The following is a 22,689-nucleotide window of genomic DNA, read 5'->3' on the forward strand; positions in this document are numbered from 1 at the left end:
AACTGTCGACACTCCCCTGCAAGTTGGTATCACTGCATCAAGTAAACATACGTCACTAGCAAGTAGCAGTGGCCAGTGAATAATATTGATATTTCTGTCTTTTAAATCTTTGTGGCGCGGATAGAGACAAAACATATCAAGCAAGTTGAAACTTGTCGGCTTGAAGAACAGGTTGTTTTTTTTTATTATGTAGGAATCACTGTGTCCGAGTGGTTCGCATTTAGTTTGCTCGTGCGTCTTGATTAAAGTGCATTTGCAAGTTTATTGTCATTTGACTCAAACAGATGTGCTGTGTTGTGATTAGTGAATCAATTGTTGGTTTTCTACCGCTTTTCTATTATTTTATGGTAGATTAGATAGATAAATTATCAGTGTTAATCAAATTTATGAGTAGACTAAACTTTATACCGTTTTTAGTGATTCATACAAAATGATTATACGGTAAGTTTTGAATATATATATATATATTAAATAATTATATATAGTAAATAATTTCCTAAGAAAAAAAATATATTTACAAAATATCGTTTAAATTTGAAGGTACCTCGATGAAAACATCCTAACGAGTTGAAACGTGTTTACTAACAAATAAAAATGTCAATAGCTATTTTAGTAATATACAAAGTTTATTAAAATATTAATTATAGTGCTTTTAGGAGCAAATATTTAATCGAGTAAAATATTTAAATCCTATTATGTATGTGTATCATATACATGCTCATAAGCCACATTATATTAAAAGTTAAAGTTTCACTGTACATTTTGAATATAATAGCGTAAGAAATAAACAATAAAGTTCTGTTCACTTTCTTTAATTTTTAACATATATTCCAGAAAACAGACATTAAAAAAAAATTTTTCGAGACCTTAAAATTTTGATAATCTCGGGTCGTAATTCATTGAACCAATAGTGGAAGTTACAGGTATGACATAAAAAAAATGCCATAAATCGCAGAAGATCGATCGAGTATAAAAATATTCATAAATATAGAGGTAACTGTTTTGTTTACATAAATTTTGAAATTCGAACTAACTGGCCTGGAATCTGAATAAAAAGGATGCTTTCCATTGAGTTACGGAGGCAGTAAATCGGATATCTTTTCAAAGATAAGATATATTTGTATACTTTAATAATTGTATTTTCAACATTTTATAATAAGGAATCATTAAAAAAGAAATACTTATAAGATATAGATGCGTCGTAGAACATGTTTTACAGATAAAATGAAATAAATATGGTACTAAAGGATAATATTGTGTTTGAATAGGAAAATTATTTTTGTAATCGTACCAGTAATATTTTTATTCGTTACTAACGAAGAAATCTTTTCTTACACTTGCTATCATAAACTGTTGACTGGTTTCGTGGATTTGGCTTTTTTAATTTAAGGTTAAATAACTTGTACCTACTTAGCATAATTTTTAGATGTTTTTTTTGTTGGTTAACGATATATATACAGTCAAAACAGTTTACGACATCGTTAAGAACAACATACTGGTTACATTGAACAAAATTAAAGGCCCTGGCTGATTTCTATTCCATTAGGTACTCAATAACAATTAACAACGTCATCGGCTTTTACGACTTACGACTATCGGTTTTTACGACCAAATACATATGAGTAGTCTCTTCGATGTCGTACAGATTTGGACTGTAGTTGCAAAACTGAATTTCTCGAATCCGATGCAAAAAATAAAATTTCTTGAGAGTGTATAAGCCTCAAATATCATGTCTTTACCAAGTTTTATCAATCCTATTGTTGTTGTGATTAAAATTTGCTTCCCGATATATATTACGCAATAATTTTAACGTTGCATCATCATATTGAGCTTTCGCGAACCCTTAAGCTATATAGTTTACATGCGCATGCGACGCGGTTAAACCTTTTTATTTTGTTTCTATCCGAGATCCCCGTGCTTGGTACGGGCAAACCGGCGGATGACTCATCCAATAGGCATATCGGACCATCGCCGCGTGAGCTTTGTAACTTAAGATAAAAGCACCTTGATGTGAGATTATTTGAATAAAAAGTATTCGACGCTTGCGTTATTATATCTGTACTAATTGTAATGGCTATCTTTATTAGATTTTCTATAATAATAATCATTTATTTACGATAAAAATCTATTTCCAAGGATATGGTACAAACATAATGGTGTTACAATCTAAACTTAGCATTTTCTGTCTTATGCTTATTATATTATAAGTAACTTAGGATTCGAACCTATCCTTGCCACCTCGCGTATCAACACTTTCTTTCTTTATCCACATTACAAGCATAATGATGAAAACAATTTGTATGACTAAAAAATTAGCGATTAAAAAGAGTGGCGGAGAGTTTCTTGCCAGTTCTGCGCTCTTGACTTGCGAATATGTTAAACTGCTACTAAATGTACTTTTCGTATTAATTTAACAACTCTTCTGTCGACGTTCATTAATTAGTGTACTTGTTTACCTATATGAATAAAATTATTTTGAGTTTCAGTTTAAGTATTATGTAAGTAATATTTCAGCTTCTATTAAAAAAAAAATGTACAGCTATTCGGTGGTAAAAGGTCGACCCAGTCAGTTATTACATATTAGATAGCCTAACGTTAACCAGCATGAAAGTAAATTAAAAAACTATTTTATATTTGCCGCGATCCTAAATGTGACTGCTATGGTTATATTTAAACAAATCACAGTGGTTTTATAATGTAACATATTATAGTTTTATTATATTATTCTGTAAAATAAATATATTTATAACATTTCTACAACCTGTTTTATATATTTTATGTAGGTTTCATAACTCGAGGACATTGTCCTTTTAATATCCTTTATAGAAGCAAATCTAGTTAATTTACCTAATCTGTTTTATAAATTTTATTGGTTACGCAAATAGTCGAAATGTAATTTGATGTTTCAGGCCTCCCACTATGTTTATGAGTGTGTTACGTATGCTCAAGGTCGTTTTTTTAAAGATATATCTAGCTAACATTGATCACATTATGATGTAGGTATGGGCTGTTTGCCCACATAGTTAGGGTTTTCTATGATTTTATATTTATTAATGATTTTATTAATATACGTTACATTTCCTCACGTACAATATTATCTATTTTAAGGACAAACATCAAACACAGTTGGAAACTTTTAAAATTAGTTTCTATATTCTTTAATTTAAATTATTTAAATAGTGTTTCAAGATATGCTATTGGGTGAATAGGTATGAATAATTTAATATATTAATTATAATAATCTATAATATTTCTGTGTCAAAATATGTAATTTAATGTAACAAAGTAGCAGTCTTGCAGCGGGACATTTGAAAATATATTTTCTAAACTCTTACATTTTAATAATTGAAATTAACTACTAAGAATTTTTAGTTCAAAACATAACTTATCAGGCATTAGACGGTTACTTTTTTCTGTTTATATATCACCGGTCATACTTTTCGGCCTGTTTTTTCCTGTTTATATATCATCGGTCATACTTTTCGGCCTGTTTTTTCAGCTTCGGAAAATATTGCATCACTAATTAGTACGCAGACGCATAAATATAAATTATTCAAAACAGACGGGATTATGGGATTTTTATTTCCGAGGCTAAGCTTCAATTCATACCTGTAGAGGAAATTTGTGAAGAAAAGCTTGATTAAAATGTTATTATCTATAAACGTTTCATAATTATTGACAATGCAAACAGGTGTCAATAACAGGTAGCGACAGGGACTCAAAATCGGGTTACGGGTCTAGCAAGTTGATGACATGTTTGAACTTGTCCTAATATTGTTTTGTAGGAATACTGTTTTGTTAATCTCTTGTATTCTGCTACGTATTGTTAAAGACGATTGGATAATGAGAATAACTAGATTTCGGTAAGTAGGTTTTTTGTGTAGGTAGTGTTCGTAAAATTTAAGACATACAAATACTAAAATTAATTCTAAATATTTAGATCTTTTGTCATGATTGCCTTATCCAAAAGTGTGTAAAATATTAAATTGGCGTACGCTGCAGAATATACGTTCTCCATCTCATATATTCCATTCTGTTCAATCCTAAAACTCCTTCCCATGTCAAAAACGATTTAAAATTTTTGGGAGCCTATAACCATACCATAAGCTCTTTCGAAAACTATATTCTTGAATTCCCAACTCTTCCTTGTTTTGCGAATCCCATAAGGTCTGCAGTTGCTATCTTTAATCTCTACTATACAAACCTGTCCACATCGTACCTAGGTTGCCAGATTTTTTCAGCCAATACGGGGCAAATTATTAAATACGCAAAAAACACAGGAATTTAGTATTTTACCCGGGTCAATTAAAAAACAAAATTTTATAGAGACATTTCTTGGGATATTCTTCAGAGGAGCAAACATTTTTTATTCGTTTTAACATAATATTTATCAACAAAATAATAATCGTAATTAGAAACGGTCGGTTTAATTAAATTATGGGTACATTTATTTTTCACACCAGTCTATTGAATCGGTTTGAGCTAGGCATACTTAAAATGTTAATTCGTTTTAGTCAGCAGTTAATCCACACATTATTCAATTTTAATTTTGAAAGATTAAATAATAAAAAAAGGTCAACGGTTTGAATACGGGACAGAGACAGTCACGCCGGGACATTTTAAACTTTTTAGGCTTAAAATACGGGACGTTCCGGCAAATACGGGACCCTAATTATTCCACTTACTACTGTGAAACTGATCTAATAATTAATATTATCGTAATTCATGCCCAATTTTTCTTTCCATGTGTCCTTTTTTTAATATTGCCCTGATTACATATGTTTTATTCCATTCGTTTTATCTATGTCTTATGTAATGTTGCACTTCTTGCTTAACTTATTTTTTTTTCTCACAGTGATTGCCAGAAAGGCCATTAGTTGCCTTCCTTTTCATTTCATTATGTTACTTCTATTATATTTCTATATATGCAAAGTAATGTTAATAAATATATAAGAAATATATACAATAGATAAATAAATCCTTTGAGAATAGAGCAAATCTAACTTTATATTTAATAAAATATCCACCGACTAGTGAAGTAATAAGACGCCATTTCATATTTGCTACAAAGCGTCAACAAACTCATTTACGGCCAAACACAAAAAGACAAGATAAAAGTTTCCAAGCGAATCATTTATAGGTACAAAATGTACCTAAGCTCGGAGATTGCATCACCCACCGTTTCGTAGCAGGACCGAGCAGGACACGTGTGGATTTAGTGTAAATTAAAATAGTGCAGTGAATAATCATTGTCTGGCCCTTTCTCGCATATGTCCTCTTATATTTCCTCTCTCAACCCACCTCTCATTATCGTTTTGCACACCTCTCTGTTCGTTTTGTTGGTCAAGTCGCTCTCGTTTAACCACTAATAGAAATTGTAGCATCTCACAACTGTGTAATAGGGAAGATAATTTAATTTGTACAGGATTCAAAGATACATTTTGCTTCACCAACATGACAATAGCTATTTATAATTCGAGCTTTTATTAAATAACGAGCAGTGTCGGCCTAGTTGCTTTAGCGTGCAATTCTCATCCCTGAGGTCGTAGGTTCGACCACCGGTTGTGCACCAATGGAACTTTTTCTATGTGCGCATACATTCGCTCGAACGGTGAAGGGAAACATCGTAATCAAACGGGCTTGCCTAGCCAAGTCAGATGTGCGGTCAGATGATTTTCATGATACAGAAAACTAAGGCTCAGACATTAATTAAAAAAAGGTTCAGCACTACTGATGTTTTAAAGATTGTTATTAAAATGTCTTACGAAAAACTTAAAAAGTAATTCCTGCTAAATTACGATAAAGTATACACACTTTCTATCGTAACTTAATCTATTTGTAATACATTTACCACCTAGATTCGTGTAAATTAATCTTTGTGTGCAATATACGCAATATATAACAATTGTAATTAAATTGTGTGTAAATAGATAAGGTACATAGGAGATCACTCCACTATCAATATCGTACGAGGTGATGCGTCACCCTTGTGCAGTAATATTGTTTATATACCTAATTACTGAAATAATTAGACAAATAATATCACACTTACTAGATCGATGCTTCATCGTGTATATTTATTTTCTTATATTATTATTGAAGTAAATCTTCTTTATTGTTTATGTATTAGTATAATATTGTAAGTCGAGCTTTGTTTAATCCATTGTTTATTAACTGCGCATTATCTTGTAACGAGTATAATGTTGACAGTGGTTAAAGTAATAATTCATCGCACATCACACTACTATATTATGTACAAACTCAATTTTGATTACATTATAGTAAATTAATTGGATTTTTGATGAAAAGATATGAATTTGAAACTGTCATATGCTTCGCTGTGCATTTGTTAATATGTATTTAAACAAAAAAGTGTTTGTCATAGGTTAAACAGTTTAAGGTTATGTTTCTATGAATAAATAAATGTTTTAATATCTATATTTCCGTTGTTTCCAGGGCCTTGCTAGCCTGTATGGCTAGTGGTGTTTTGTATGAAGCAACTGCACAACCAGTCGAGTGTTTCAAAGAGTGTGACACTGGATACTTCTGTGTGGAAGGAACATATGTGTGTAAAAAATGCATCGACTGCGCGGAGCTGAAACGCGAAACATTGCCGGGAGCACCATCTTGCATACACACTGTAGCCGATTGCGGATCTTGCCTCAAAGGGTGAGCATATTTCAAATTAACCAATTATAGTTATCACTCCATGTGCATTGTGTCGCACCAGGGTATTTATTGGAATACTTCTATTAAACTTAGTAATTCATAGCCATATCTAACCCATACATACGTGAATGAATAGAGCAGTGTTGGCTGAGGTCGTAGGTTCGATCCGATTATGCACCAATGGGCTTTCTATGTGAGCATTTAACGGCCATAGACCCAAAAAGTCGACTAAAGTTATCTTAAGGCTTATCATCTACTTTTCTAGATTTTTAAACATATACAGACGTCTGAAGAGGTCTAAAAGGGTGATCTACTGATTTATTTATTTATTTTATTGGCCTCTCGTGCGTGATATACAGTTTAAGATATAACAGATACCTCGAACTGTTTTCCTTATATGCGCAAGTGTTAATTCCGCATAAATAAAATCCGGGTTCACATTGCCAGAAGGCTCGCAAGTGCGTTTGCCGGCCCTCCAAATCTTTGCTAAACAGTACACGCTTCGTTATACAGTTCTCTTAGTTGTGCTACAGGGGCATGGGACACATTGTTATGTATAAATTATTGTCAATAACTTATTATTATTATTTATTCCCCGTTAAATGTTAGTCCCCTAACTCCCTGATGGACCCCTCTAGGCTAAACGCCTTCTCCAACCCTTTCCAGATGACTCTATTTTTGCCCATAGTCTGCCAGTCTTTTTCTGCTATTTCTATTAAGTCATCAGCCCAACGTGATTTTGAAATGCCCTCTCTTCTTTTCTAATAACTTATTAGATATTAATTATAACGCCTAAATAAAAACTATAAACTTAATTATATAATATAAATTCCTTATTATTCACAAAGAATTTAAATATGTACGCAGTAATTAGTGCAATAGAAAACCACCTGTTAGCGATAATTGCGTAGCAAACATACATACACGGTGACTCAGCACTTACGCCGAGGACGAACTGCCCACTATCGCGGTTTTTAATTCCATGAGGAGTTCCAAGGAAAATGAAATCCCACGAGTGATTCAAAAAAGTATTTTTAGCAATACTGTAGTGTCCTAAGCCAATTTGTCAATGGCGGCTAACCTCAATAGAGACTCGCCTGAAGGAGGAATTCTTCCATTTAGTCATAGGTCATAGGTCTTTGATCTGGTGATAACCAGGCCTTCCCCAAGGCTCACCTACTCCGGTTTAACTTCGATTTTCTTTCCAATAACTTATAGTCATTCATAAGTATTTACAGTGTATCTACGCGGGTGCTTGGCGGAATCCTGCGATTTTCTCAATACAAAGAGTATTCTCTGGCGCCTAGCTCTCATGTCATACTCACACATGTATATCCTGTATGTGATTGTCCTCCTTGTAACATGTGTGATGTTTGTAGGCTAATCAAAATAAAATAGCAGTATCATTAAAAATAATAATAATAATAGCCTTTATTTCCAAAAAACTTTAAAATTTAGGGATGATAAAACGTCATTCAGTTAAGTTTTGGTTTGTCCACCGTTGGACATAGGCCTCCACCTTCCGGTTCCACTCGTGTCTGTCGCAGGCCAGGCGCGACCAGGTAACCCCGGCGACTGCGATGATGTCATCATTAAAAATAGCTTTTTAATTTATCTGTAAGGTAACCCGATTAACATATGCATTTTTTTGCAGGTTGATGCCTGACTTAGGGACAGGCATTGGTTGTGTCTCATCAGACTCCCAACCTGACGAGGGCTTGTCTGCCTACGTTTGGGCTGCAGTGGGTGTGGCACTTGTGGTTTTATTTATATTTGTGGGCATCATCGTGGTGTACGTCCTGCGAAACACCGATACATTTAAGATATTAGCATGTGAGTATAGTAAGTTTGCTTTTAAAGGCACACTAACGAAACACATACAAACACTTACAGAGAACACACGATATACAGAAATGTGTATGTGACATGTGCAAATGATATTCACAGTAATTTATACGTATTTACCATGACTTAAATATTATCTATAAATAATTTATAAATAATCACGTATTACACAGAAAACCTGCCAATCAGGATTCTCAGTTCAGTTGCACATATTTTTGATTAGTCAACAACACAATAACACTTATGAAAAGTCGATTTATTTGTATCCGTTATCCACAAAGTAAATATCCATTCTAGAGATAGACATTGATATTGCCTAATTAATGATATATTTTTACCATTTACTATACTTAATTCATTATCTTGTTATGGTATATTTTTACCATTTACTATACTTAATTCATTATCTTGTTAGTTATTAGATGTGTTTATTTTGTAATTTCCCTCTAAATATTCGTTAGCGAAATACGAAATATCTGGCCGAGATCCGTGCCTAGAATAAATATGTTATGTGTTCTAATTTCTAACCGTATTTGGCCGACGGGAAAAGCTCTATATTTTAAAAGTTTCCAATTACAGTTTAATTTGGTTAATTTTAACACTAAAAGGTTATTTAAAATAAATTGATAATAATTACATTATGTGAAGATTACTGCGTAAATAAATACCTAAAACTCACACACTCTTAAGAATACCAAAATAACAATGACAACTCAAATAATACGGATTATGGCCTTGACCGACTTTGCGGTAAAAAGCTTTAAAAAAACATTTTTCCGCGACTGAATAACCACCAATGTGGTTATTTACGTCATTGTGTAGACTGATAATATCGCATTGATTCAATAGAGTTCTTATCAAAGTATACTGTAATCGATCGAGTTAAAAATGCTATTTGAAATCAACATTACAAGAATATTAATTACTGAAATAGATGATTTAAAACTTATTTCTAAAGTGAGTTTCGGTTACAATTTCGAGTTTTTTTAATTCTATAGAATCCATTCGAAGTTTATGTATTATATATGCTATTTGTTTGATTCGGTACTTAGTTAGTTTATTTTTACATGCAGTGCTCATAAATGTCCTGAAACTGTTGTCTCTTAACATTTTAAATAAATCTTTTTGAAGAATATTAATTAAAACCAACTCATTTTTATGAGATAGATCAGAATGATACTTAGCTTATTACGGCAATTTACATATTTATTTCTTTAAAAAAGTCGTAGTTAATACCGGCTTCTTGCACTTCTTTGTCCCCGATTAACACTCTCTTGATCTAAAGGGAGTTAGAAAACCGAAATAGACCCAAACAAGACGTTAGCTTTAGCCATTAGCTTGACATATCCATCACAATAAATTAGATGCAATCCGATGTCCGATGTCTGAGTACTTACTAACTTACAGGGAACTAACACAATACAATTGAATGTGTTTGCATTGAGACATTTATCGAAATCGTTAAGAAATAAATGGTTGTGATCGGGAAGCTGGCAAAGCATTTTTATAGAATTAATAATAGTATAATTTATAGCATGATTTATAGAATTAAAAAAATCTAGACTTAGACCTTCCGAACCGATTAAAAAAACAAAAACTTCGTGATCTTCACAGATATCTCTGGCCCATTAGCCTAACTTGATGTTATGTGTAGCCTTTGAATATCACTTTGTGAATTAACTAGTTTCTGAAAGCAAAGATTATAAAAAAAATCCAATCAAAAATTGGTAAACGTAGCTGACTATTGATGACATCTCTTATTACATCGTATTCCAAGATTCGGCACTCTTTGTTTCTCGGTTATGTAAACAGAAACTGTAACCTGACGCCTCTCTGATAACAATGCCATGAAATGACGACAGGTAGACGTTTTTATCCTACTATTGTTTACTGTCGTGATTTCTGATCATCGCCTAAAAACTTAACTGATTCAATTGCGTATAACCTTTGCCCTTTGATTATGATATCATTAGAGTGATTTAAAACAAGCGGGCTGTTATTATATATATGAGGCAAATGGCCCGTAAGAAATTTAGTTTTGTAACACCTATAAGTAACCAATAAATGAAATATCGAACAAATTGTTTGTATAAGTCATTATGGTTTCATCTAAACTGATTAAAATATAACCTTGTTAAGTTCATTGCCATCTGCATAACATTTATTACAAACACTCACACATAACCACACAAAATAACGATAAACAAATAACAAAAATTAAATAAGAGAATATAAAAAAAAAAATTGAAAAATTACCTTTTCCCATTCGGTGTGGCTGTAATTGGCCCTGGCTCAGCATTATGCTGAGAAGCAGAATGCTCCAAAGCGCTGGTCAGCCAGAGACCAGAGCAGCTAGTTTGAGCCTCAGTCACAAAGAAAAGAAAGAAAAGGATTGTAATAAGTAGTTAGTAGAAAAAAATGATAATAAAAGTTACCAGTGTACGTAATGCAGTCTTGTGTAAAGGTGTATTGTAAAATTAATAAAATTAAAAGTTAAATATAAGAGTAATTGTTTGGAAGTGGATAATTTTATTTTGCAATTCATGAAACATGATTCACAAATACACATTTTCATGTGTGTCCATGCGGGGTGAAATTAAAACAATCTAATGATGTTTACAGCAACGCGGACGTCAGTGCAGTCTCCATGCAACAGGAATGGCGCCCCACCCACCGCTCCCGAGGCACCTCCTCCGCCCTACAATGCTCTCTATTCACCTGTTAGGCCCTCTTCACCACCTCCCGATAATGCTCACAGTGGTAAGTCTTCATGTTGATTACGTGTTTCTCTTAAATTCACTTTAGAATTCTTTACACTAGATAAATAACTAAATTATACTTTTCAAAGCCAAAAAAATCCTTAAAACTCGAAAAATTATTCGTGAACCATTAAAATCATTAAGCTAAAAAGTTAATTACAAAAAATTAACAGTAATAACACCCCTTTTTTTTGTTTTAATATATAACTAATAGCAAGCTATTGAGTTATAATAACACAGCATTATCTGTTGTTTAATGACAGCGGAATTACTTCGAAACATTTTAGGATGGACTTGCGACACTCTGACGCGCACGCGCGAATGAGCAACGTTCATTCTGGGCAAACGGGCAGTTGGCCCATTGTCTTATAAAAGTTACTCTTCAGGATGTTACAAGTAGGAATGACAACATTAAAATTGGTCATATTATTTTATCTCTTGTTATTTCAAAAGATTCATTAAGTTTCCTTTAATATTATTGTTTCTTACCAATGTTTGGAAAACATACTTTGTGCAAATATTTATCTAGGCTAAACTACCTATTATACCTAATATACTATTGATATATGTGCTCTCAATTACTACAGTAGAACGCATGTCAATTTTCTGCCCAAAAAAAAACAAAATAAAAGAGATGACTCAAGATTGTAATAAACTGATTTGGAAACATTTGAAAGATGTTTTAAAGAAATGAAACACTAATTCCCTGTTATCGGTCATTTAATTTGTATTTCAGAAGATAAAATACGTCATCGCAATGCTAAGGTCGCACTTACGTCATGCCAAAGAAAACTCGTTTGAATTCACACGATTTAAAAATGTGTTCGTAATCAGTGTCCTCCAAATAAAAGCTAAATGTACCAAATTCTTTTATTTGGAATTCTTTTCATTCAATTATAAAACCGCTCAATCCATATAAAAATAGCCAAGTAAATGTAATCATAATAAGAACAGTTAAAATATTTTATTAAATTTAAATCTTTAACTCTTAGAAAGTTGATTTAATACTTTGTTGGCGTAACATTTTTTTAAAACGTAGTGCAACATGTTTGTACCAACAGTTATTGGATCCCTTGGAAGATACAGCCAAGTTTCTTTAAATGTTTGGAATAATTTTCGTCATGACTCACGATGTTCTTGTTAATTGTCGCAAGGTCAGGATAAACACAAATTTCGTATTGCTTAACCAAATTATTTGATAAAACAAAGTCATTCTTGAAGATTCGATATTATGCATCGTGGCCTCTCGCCAATCGACACCTTATCTCCTATCCTGCTAAGGATAATAAGTCTAAATGAAAGTGAATCATATCCTTTGTTGTTTTTTACGCATTTGCAAATTTCGTATGCAATCAATGAGATGAACCAGTTTTGAGTCATCGCTATAATTATACGTGAAAAGTAACAGGTAAATTTTGTTCAAATTGTTTTCATATGATTTGTGATTTGCTTGCCTACCACTTTATTGAAATGAACATAGAGTTCAAATTCTGTTTTTCTTGGGTAATGCATTGGGTCCTACTCACAACCTTATAGGACAGCAACACACTTACAACTCTCTTTCGCGGCGGTTAGAGTATTGTACCTACTGCTCCTTTGTCTAAAAAATACACGTCAATAACGAACTTGTTTTCGAGTTATTATTATATAGCCATTTTAACCAAATAAATGTTTGTTTAACATTTGTTCCAAAATTTAGTCGTTGTTAATAGTTATTTAGATCAGTGTTAGCTTAAACGAGCGACTCTCATCCCTGAGATCGTAGGTTCGATCTCCTGCTCTACTCCAATGGTATGTCTTTCTGTGTGCGTACTAAACAATCGCTCGAACATTGAAATCCAAAAAGTCGACGGCGCTTGTCTGGCACAGGAGGCTGATCACCTATACTTGCCTATTATATTGACAAATGATCATAAAACAGATTCGGAAATGTGAGGCTGAGACCTGAGAGAAAAAATCCTGGGCCCAACGCGTAATTTTAAATATTAATATGTATATTTGCTTAAGAATCCTAATTTTTAAACAGCAATACTCTGAATTTTACTTGACATGAGAGCACGTAATTTTTACGAAGTTTAATTTTATAAGACAAATAATTAATATACTATGTATATTCTATATAAATTGTTTCCTTATCCATTGATAAAGTCAAGATTCAAAACGACTTTCCGAGGCTGGCCTCGAAAGTTCAAGAAACTTCTATCACAATCAATTGTGTCTAGGACAATACGGTTTTGTTTTATTACATTTTTATTTGTAGTGCGTTGTCTTGAAATTAAAAGAATATATATTAATACATATTTTTTTATATCAATTTAAAGAACACATCGCAAAGTTTATCACATCATACATACAGTACACATAACAAGCAATAATTTCTAAAATATATGACAATTTTAATAAACATAAGTATTACAAAAAATAAAAATATACATTTATTATTGTCCGATAGCCTACATCTGTTTCATAAATGTAGGGAAAGGTTTTTCGAGTTCAAATATCCGCTGCTAATAAGGTGAGCATATGATATATATATATATATATAAAGATTATATTTCCATTTTCAGAGCCATGGGGCTACGTGAAGCGAGCTGGAAGCGTTCGTTTGGGTGCACAAGGTCGCGAATCTGCCGGAAGTCAGGCAGCGCGTGTCTTCAACAACCCCAGTTATGTCAGAGGTGCTCATCTCAATGATTTGCCCAGGTAAATTATTTATTTATTCATCAATAATCTAACATAGCACACAAACATATTATAATAGAGAAGACTTATAGAAGACAAAGCCAAAACAGATTACATCGATAAATTAAATTAAATATATTTCCTCACATCCTCAATGGTAAGGTGGAAAATATTCTCATAATTTGGGTCATAGCTGAAAATTATTGAATAGTATTAATTGTTTTGAATTAGATTATAAAGTTTTTGGTACGCGATTATTATTTCTATATATGTAGTATTCAATATTACATCTAGTGGCTTTACACCTACAGAATCTTGTTCTCAGTTCTCTTGTCAGCCATATGTAAAAAATAGTTTTGAATATTATTTCTATATTTAAACTTCCAATTGTTATACAGTTATGATGTAACGAGTGATGATGAAAGGGACCCGATCCCTCACGATGAGGATACCATGGAGAGCACTTGGACACCCACACCACAAGATAACACGTGAGTATATATTTTGGTTTGCCCATGGGAATGGGTTTTTCGTTTAATTATTCGACTCCAACAGGATAGTTTTACTAATTTAGTAAGAGATAAAAAATTCAACTGTGAATGGGTTCTTTCTTCTACGCATTTACTTTAAATGTCTATAATTAGATTGATAAGATAAACGTTTTTGGTATACATAGATAATCCTGTATATCGAGAGACTTTCACTGACATATACTTCCGCAAAACACTTAAAAAGATGCAAATATCCTTTTAAAATTTCGATAAAATATGACATGATATGGGGCTAAAGAAATGAGTATTCTTGTCTATAGAGACGGATGAATGGGTGAAATTTCATAGTTGTGTATTTCAGGTCTAGCGGAATCTCAAATGGTGCGGGTGGAGAGTTGTCAACCCTGTTGTCTGCCGCGAGACACAACAATCTGGTGCGCACACCGCACCCGGTCACCCAATATTGCGCTGCACAGGTAACTTTCACACATTTGAATTAATGTTCTTTTGTTTCAGCAGTTTACGCCTATTCCCTTTTTAAATTAAGGTCTGAAATATTATCTTGGTAACCACAGAACATTATTATTGTACAGACTATATGTCAGTTGTCAAACAAAAATATCTCTGACAGTTTTAATCATACATAATGTTTTTTTTTCCAAAACACAGTATATATACTGTATTTATGATCTAGATAGTAATAATAATAATAAAAAAATTATAAATAGAAAATTTTAATAAATTTCAATCGTTTGGTTCCTTATGCCAGTGCCAGTTAAATGCTGGATATTTCCTCGCTGTATTCCGATTATTCGTTGAGCGAGGAAAGCACTAGCTCCGGGGTCACCGGTACAGGTTCAGTAGGAGTCAAATTAAATCTACAATTTAATTTAATTTACTCATCATGCTTTCACGTCTCAACGAAAATCAACATTTACTTAAGTAATTAAAGTAAGGTTAATCTTCACAAATCATTCCAGGAAACGAACAACAACCGCAGCACAGGAGACGCCATGGGTGGCGAGGGTCCCGCCAGCAGCGGACCTTCCTTCATCATCAACGTCGTTCAGAGCATCAACGCGGTGCAACAGCAGAACGACGTCAAGTTATAGTTATTTCATTTAGACTTTCCGTTTCTCTATTTTAAACCTCTGATGAAATGTTGATACTTTGATCAATAGTTAATACAATTCCTCTTTGTCAAGTTGGTTATATGGATTTCGAATATTAAATGTTAATAAATCACATCGTTAGTCGTGTGGGTTTGTTTCTCTGGGATTAAAAAAATACTGGCTGGTCCTTACCAGTACCAAAAAATTGTCTATGATTATTATAATAAAATCATTTTATCAGGGGTCTGAAATATGTTTGTCTATTTTCTACTAACGCTCAACTATATAATATAGACTACGTTAATAATAATTTTTTTGTGTATTGTAAAATATGCCTAAATACAAAGAAATAAGTTACAATTCACGAAATCCGAGGTCTCTGTTTAAATGATGCATTTATTTGAGATTATTCGCATTTACTTCTCGATCACTGCCTGCCTTTTTGTTTAATGTTTTGCAAAGAAAAAAATATAAAAAAATATAATGAATAATTTAGTTTTAAAATAGTATATACCCTAATTTTACAGTTGCCATTTTTAAGTTTTATTCTCAGTGTTGCCAGTGTCTCAGTGAAGAGTGTTAAATTTTTTTCAATTATGTATAAATAAGAATTTGGGTGTATACTAATAACTTATTTAGCATGTGATTTTATTTGTTATAATTATTGTTAATTTCGCATCGTTACTTAAGGTAAAATAAGCTTATAGAAGAGTAGAAATTAAATAGCTAAGCTAGAACAATTTCTGAAAATGTTATGTTTAAGCAAAATACATTCGATTCAATTTAAAGTCTGTTGATTTTTAAAATTGGTGAATTATTTTGATATTTTAGTCCCGTTGAACTAGTTTGATGTTGTTTGAAAGTATTCACCTCTAACTTAAATATTTATGTCAAAAACCTGAATCTTATTACGAATGTTTGACGAAGAAGTTAGTGTTTAATACTTTGGACTAAAGAAGTGTACAATTGTTAGATTCCAATTTGTGGAACTAGTTTTGATCCCGGGCTTTTAGCATAATATAGTTCTATTTTAGTTTTATTGCTCAAGTCTGCGCTCAAATGTACGTGATTTTACCATTTTAGGATTGGTGAGAGTGGATCTGAGTTAGATCTCATTAAATAATGTCTTCCCTATTAAGATAAACAGGTGCAAATATTAAAAATCGTTCTTCCATTTAAAATTGTATGAATTTAAACGGTAGCAGTTACGCAATTTTCAATGTTCAATTTTCAGATATTTGGTAAATGAAGGCTTCTGTACAGACAAGATGTATATTTATTTAATGTTCTCCACTTGAGCCTAACGAAGAATACTCCTAATGTATTCGGGATGTGTTAGATTATAGTTGTACATAATGATCCTGTACTGCCCAGTCTTTTAAAAAAAAAAAACCACGTGTTGCATTCCGAAAGTGCCGACAGAAGTGAAAATTTTAATATTAACGTTGCATTTTTAATATTTTGGATTGGTTAGGGAATAATTTTGCACGAATTGCTTTAATTATAAAAGTACTATCATTTATGTGGTATATTATATCGTACACATTAAATACGCCGCGCCTGCTGTCTACTCTCCATCCGCCTTACGAATTTTCGATCATGTCAAGTGTCCTGACGCGAGTTTAACATACCCATTCCAAAAAAGTACAACGCCGCTAAAGAAGTTTTCACATCTTTCCATATCAATATTTGGTCTATGGCTAATGCATAATGGATGCTTTGAGGTCACATACTAGATAAGTATATGACCTAATAATATACTAGAAGACCGACTTCTTGAGTGGGATTTAAAACTTTAATAGGGTTTCTGAAAGCTTATTTATGGGGGGTTTAAAAATACTTTTGGCAGTATATAGGAGCATTATGTACATCAATAATCTAGCACCTCTCAATAAAGTTGAAGGTATTCTTAGTAAGGCTACTCGTCTTGTGGAGAATTTAACGATACGAACACGAACGATAAGAAATTCTCATTTTTAACTTAAGTAATGAAAATCAAGTGCCTTAACCCGATGAACTGGCTGTGATGCACTTATTATGAAGCAATTTTATTGTTATTTTTTTGTGTAAAAATTTTCCTTATAGTGAAGTAAAATTGACCAATGCCTCTAGTCAGGTCAAAATGTGTAAAATTTAGGGAATGTTTTTACTTAATAAAGGATTTTTTATTGATATAGTGTTTTCTTTACTAAATATTTACGAATATTTGAACACAAAATAACTTAAATGATTTAAAAAAATCTGTGGCGCCACATTTTTAGGTCTGGGCAATTAGGTGATCAGTTTCCTGTGTCCGACACACGCCGAAGACTTGAATCTGGGGTAAACCGCTTTCCTCACAATGTGTTTTCACCGTTTGAGCGAATGTTAAAAGCACACACACAAAACTCCAGTGAATTTTGATTTTTAAATTTCGAACATCACTACATATTATAAAACAAAGTCGTTTTCTCTGTCCCTATGTCCCTTTGTATGCTTAAATCTTTGAAACTACGCAACGGATTTTGATGCGGTTTTTAATAGAGAGAGTGATTCAAGAGGAAGGTTTATATGTATAATAACATCCATTAAATAGTGGAGAAGTACTGTTATTTTTGAGGTTTCTAATGTGATGTCGTAAATAATTTCATTTTTTCCGCTTATATTGCAAACGCAGGCTGAACCCTACGAGTTTTATCAAAATAATGTACTAAGCATTGTACACATTGAAAAGGTCTACAGAAAAGTCTATGATGGTATATGTCTATCTCTTATGGATAACCCACATTTTTATATACAACGTTCACAGATTTTCTGTAGTGTATTTAGTATCAGCATTGCACCCGTGCGAAGCCGGGGCGGGTTGCTAGTGATTTTATAAAAATGATTACATTCTATTTTTGAATGTTGCCAAACCCATCAGCTGTTATTGCGCTGTGGGCACTCGCCGAGAACTATTTTCATGTTGCTCAAAAATTTGAATATAATATATATAACGTTAGGTTTCTGTATCGTACTATTGATAGGTACAAGAAGTCTCCAGTGTTGGCAAGAACTGGTCGGCCACGCTCAGCAAGTACACCAGCAGCAATCACAGCTGTTACAGCTAATCAAATTATGGCGCGGTTAGCATTAAAAAAAGTGGACACTCTTTTTATAATGCTTAACGCGGCAAAAGTAATAAGGCTTAAGATATCGCGGGTGTTGTTAAAGCGGTACGCAAAAAATCCGCATCGCGATGTCCTGGACGAAAAAATGTCCAATATTGACTTACCAAAGTCAATACATTTATTGTCCCGTGGGGATAACACAAATCGCCCCTATAGTCCACTTATACACTACAAATATTGATTTAATGTATATTAACTAGTTTGGTAATAAACGAGTTTTGCTGTATTCTCTTAAATAAGATCAAATATATTTTTCACTGCGAACGCTGCAAAACCTATCCTATTCGTAAGACCATTTTTGTGTAGGCGCCACTGGAGTTTATGATACCATAGGATTTATCGCTTTTTCGCAAATGCCAGTGTTGAAGTTTTTTGATTAGGATTTCGTTATGGCCACAGCCTTTTGACACAGACCTCTGATAAATCGCTAAAAACTCCAATTGCATCATGAGAATTTTCCCAAGCATTTAAAATCTCGAAAATTAATTTGATGCCAACATCGTCTGTGGAGCGGCCTCTTGTAAAACCATACTGCTGGGGCCAGCCATATTCTTATAGAATATTTTTTTCAAAAATTTTACTCAATGCCGGCAGCGGCTACCCATTTAGAATAACGGTGTGATTTTAATTAGTTTCATCAGCTAGTCGGGAAAACTCCACAATCTTCACAATTAATTAAATATTATACCTAACTCTAAACCGATAGCATTGATTACTGATTGTGAAAATGAATATAGATACGGGGTGTATAGAAAGATCTTTTGTTTCTTTAATCTTCTTCTTCTTCTTCGTGTTTAATTTAACTCTACGCCTGCACACACACCAATACCACTCAAGCCTGGGTAAAGCGTAAAAACATCGACTTAATTAGACATGCGGATTGGCCTTCCTCCAGCCCGAACTTTAATCATTCGGACTATATAATTTGGCAGGTCTTAGATCTTCCCTAAGACCTGTCAAATTTGTCTAGTTCTGTGATAAACGCCATAAAAATTTGGAGACTCTGAAGTTATCTTTAAAAATTGCAATCACTGAAATAGACGAATATGGCGCGTGCTGCGATAGACCACTGGCGGCGGTATTTAATGCTATTAAAAATAAGGGAGGTAATTCCGATTAAATGCTATTTCTAATCCTTAATAAATGTACTATAAATTGATATTTCACTAAAGAGTACTTCTGTTTTTTATTTCTATTTATAACAGAACTTTGAGACGTAGAATGAAACTCCATTTCAGCACAGCCAGAGATCGAACCTACCGATCGATCGAACTCAGGGATGTAAGTCACACGCTGAAGCCAATAATCTATCTCAATCCTTTTTTGACCATCTGAGAAAGACATCTTAATCCAAATGTTGATAAAAGTGTGCTAATAACCAAACGACGGATTGTAATAGCCATCAATACATGCTATCCATGGTAGGTCGGATCGATGTGTGTGGATAGACTTTTGTACGACTTTTCAACTGTGCCATGACCATCTTAAGATTTTAACTTACCAGTTTGTAAAGTAATTAAAAAGCTATTTGGTATATTTTAAACATAGACATGTATATTTTAATATTATTTGTACGGTTTTACTTACTTTATTTGGTTTAAATTGGTTATCAAATATGAGTGTCGGTCTGATCTCAAATTGTTTTCAATCCGAGATTGTAGATAATTATTGGGTTCGGGCGTTAAACGATATAAAACTAAACAAAAGATGTACAAACATCAAAGGAACAATTTCGTCACAATTTTATAATGCAAAATTAGCGCGTAATGCAAGCAAATTTAATAATGTATGATAATTGACTTAATTGAGATGAATCTGACTAATAATATAAAATCTAAATTAAGATAAATTTGCGCGCCATTGTGTGTGGCAGAATATGCGAACGACTTACGATTGTACCATCTTGACATTTTGTACCATAGTCTTGCAATGAATAAATTATTATTATTATTATTGTAAACGGCGTTAGAATAATTGTAATTCCTTTTTTATAAATACAAAAACTTATTTTACCATCATAAATTAAAATTATTATATATAAGTAAATGAATACAAAACAGCATTAATAATCCTTTATTATTACACATTTTCACACAATAATAACATTAATCGACAGGTGCAATGAAAAGAGCGGCTGCGTGCAAAATCGCGTTCTGCGGCGTGAAGTTAGGTGCGAGTGGTGCGCTCACTTCGCACACTAGCGCGTCCCTCGTCTCACTCGCGTAAATTGCCAGGGTCACGCGACTAGAGCGGGACGCGCGATTCTGGAATTCATTTTAGTTTTGCTAGAAAAACTTAAATGTAGGGAGTCTCCGTAGAGTTTTGTATAATTGACACGTAAGAGTATAACGCCATAAAAAGCACATTTAATTAAAAAAAAATTAATATGTAACTTGAACAGTATTATGAGTACGAAAACAGTTTATAAATTAACAGATTATAAATAAATTAAGAACATTGGATTCATTTACAAAACAAAATAGAAAAATACGTGGTATTATTTCACCTGTAATTCATTATCTCCTGGTACATATGTAAGTAACAGAGGCGGTGCAGGTAAGCAAGGAGGCGCGTGCACATCAACTGGACACAAGCCCGACACGTCCCAACGACACCCGCTTAATGACAGGCCGGCCACTTTCACGCTGTTTGAGCGCTCCTCATATTCTTAACAAATTAATTAAATTGTGTGTTGAAATTAGATAATTATGATAAATAAGAATAAAATATAAAAACACGATATTCGGTAAATAAGTATAATTTACTCTTGACATACTGCTGTCAGCTGTCAAAATGTCAAACCGGATTCGTTATAATCTGTGAATTCAAGTTATTTATATTTACACTGAAACTAAAATCTATAAAGAGAAAAAATAAATAAGCCAAAATGTCATGTAATTAAACACCAATCATTATAATAAACATCAAGGGTCTGTTTCACAATGTCCGGATAAGTTCCAAATAAGCTATTTATTACTTATTTGTAGGATAAACAGTATTTCTGCGTTTCACAACTATTAGATAGCGCTTTTCGTCATGAAATGCGAAGTATCTTATTCGGAACTTTTATCTTTCAAATAATTTATGTGTTGCATAGCTATTTGGTACTTTATCCATACATTGTGAAACAGGCCCTTACAATTATAAAAATTACAATAAAAGCCCTGGGCTGCTGCCAAAAATTCCCTTAAGTAGATCCACCGATCCGATGCGTTATGTTTTTTCATTACATTTTCATCCATAATTCTAATAATACGTAATTGTTTGAATATAAGAGTACTTTACTGACCTTTTTGGTCCCACTGCACATCCAGCCTCAAAGAGTGCGGAGCGCAACCGAGTGTGGCCGCGGCATTCGCCTGAATCGCTCGCAAGGCACGCGCCGGGAACAGCAGGGAACGAAGGTCTAATTCTGTCCAAATCATTATTTATTACAATTTACGGCTTTTTTGTATGTAGATCAACCATAATTATATTATAATACATTTATAGATACTAACGTTTAGGCATAAAGTTGTCTGCGATTTTGCCTGTGAGTCGTTGGGCGGAAGCTCGTGCTCTGAAACAGAACTCCCGGATGTACTCGTCCGGCTTATCCGGCCCGGACCACAACATTTGCCATTCTTCTGGTACCTATGAATATAAAATTCATATAGTTTTCTGAATCCTTTAACTAGATTAGATGTTTAATACGCAAATAATGACATTTGAATCCTTTCCAATTGATTTCCATCACCACAAACTATTTGAATATATTATAGTCGACTCGCAATAATTTGACATTCAGTAGTTTAAATTGAAGTGTTGATCATGCTCAGACATGTGAATTGTACTTAATTGTAATTTATACACGAAATATGTATACGTTCACAGTCGTCTTCTTTCAAAATGAATCCTGTTGTTTATTGACATCAAGATTTTTCTAAATAAAAATATGTGTTAATATAACTATATAACGAATTTTAATCAAACATATATTTGA

The 22,689-nt window shown here is 33.0% G+C and overlaps 2 protein-coding genes across 3 annotated transcripts in view; one reads left to right on the forward strand and one right to left on the reverse strand.

Moving 5' to 3' along the window:
• The first annotated feature begins 133 nt into the window (after positions 1 to 133).
• On the forward strand, positions 134 to 17,730 carry LOC110992872. Of its 2 annotated transcripts, none has more exons than XM_045633017.1 (8): positions 134 to 441; positions 6,457 to 6,669; positions 8,324 to 8,511; positions 11,137 to 11,274; positions 13,841 to 13,976; positions 14,354 to 14,446; positions 14,808 to 14,922; positions 15,427 to 17,730. In XM_045633017.1, exons 1-8 carry the CDS (start codon positions 431 to 433, stop codon positions 15,556 to 15,558), a joined length of 1,026 nt encoding a protein of 341 aa, XP_045488973.1. In that variant the 5' UTR covers positions 134 to 430; the 3' UTR covers positions 15,559 to 17,730. The 2 variants fall into 2 exon arrangements, with proteins under 2 accessions (XP_045488973.1, XP_022114544.2); XM_022258852.2 differs by having other exon boundaries at positions 138 to 441; positions 8,324 to 8,502.
• Positions 17,731 to 20,766: 3,036 nt separating this feature from the next.
• The window catches only part of LOC110992836 (cytoplasmic dynein 2 heavy chain 1), a 66,676-nt gene continuing 64,753 nt past the window's right edge, over positions 20,767 to 22,689 (reverse strand). The window contains exons 76-79 of the mRNA XM_045633298.1: positions 22,208 to 22,340; positions 21,997 to 22,119; positions 21,214 to 21,374; positions 20,767 to 20,971 (exon numbers count right to left, since the gene is read on the reverse strand). Of these exons, the coding sequence (XP_045489254.1) occupies positions 20,813 to 20,971; positions 21,214 to 21,374; positions 21,997 to 22,119; positions 22,208 to 22,340 (576 nt within the window). The 3' untranslated portion in view covers positions 20,767 to 20,812. The remainder of the gene's footprint in view (positions 20,972 to 21,213; positions 21,375 to 21,996; positions 22,120 to 22,207; positions 22,341 to 22,689) is intronic.

The sequence above is a fragment of the Pieris rapae genome, chromosome 22 (assembly GCF_905147795.1).
Source record: "Pieris rapae chromosome 22, ilPieRapa1.1, whole genome shotgun sequence".
Taxonomy (NCBI): Eukaryota; Metazoa; Arthropoda; class Insecta; order Lepidoptera; family Pieridae; genus Pieris; species Pieris rapae.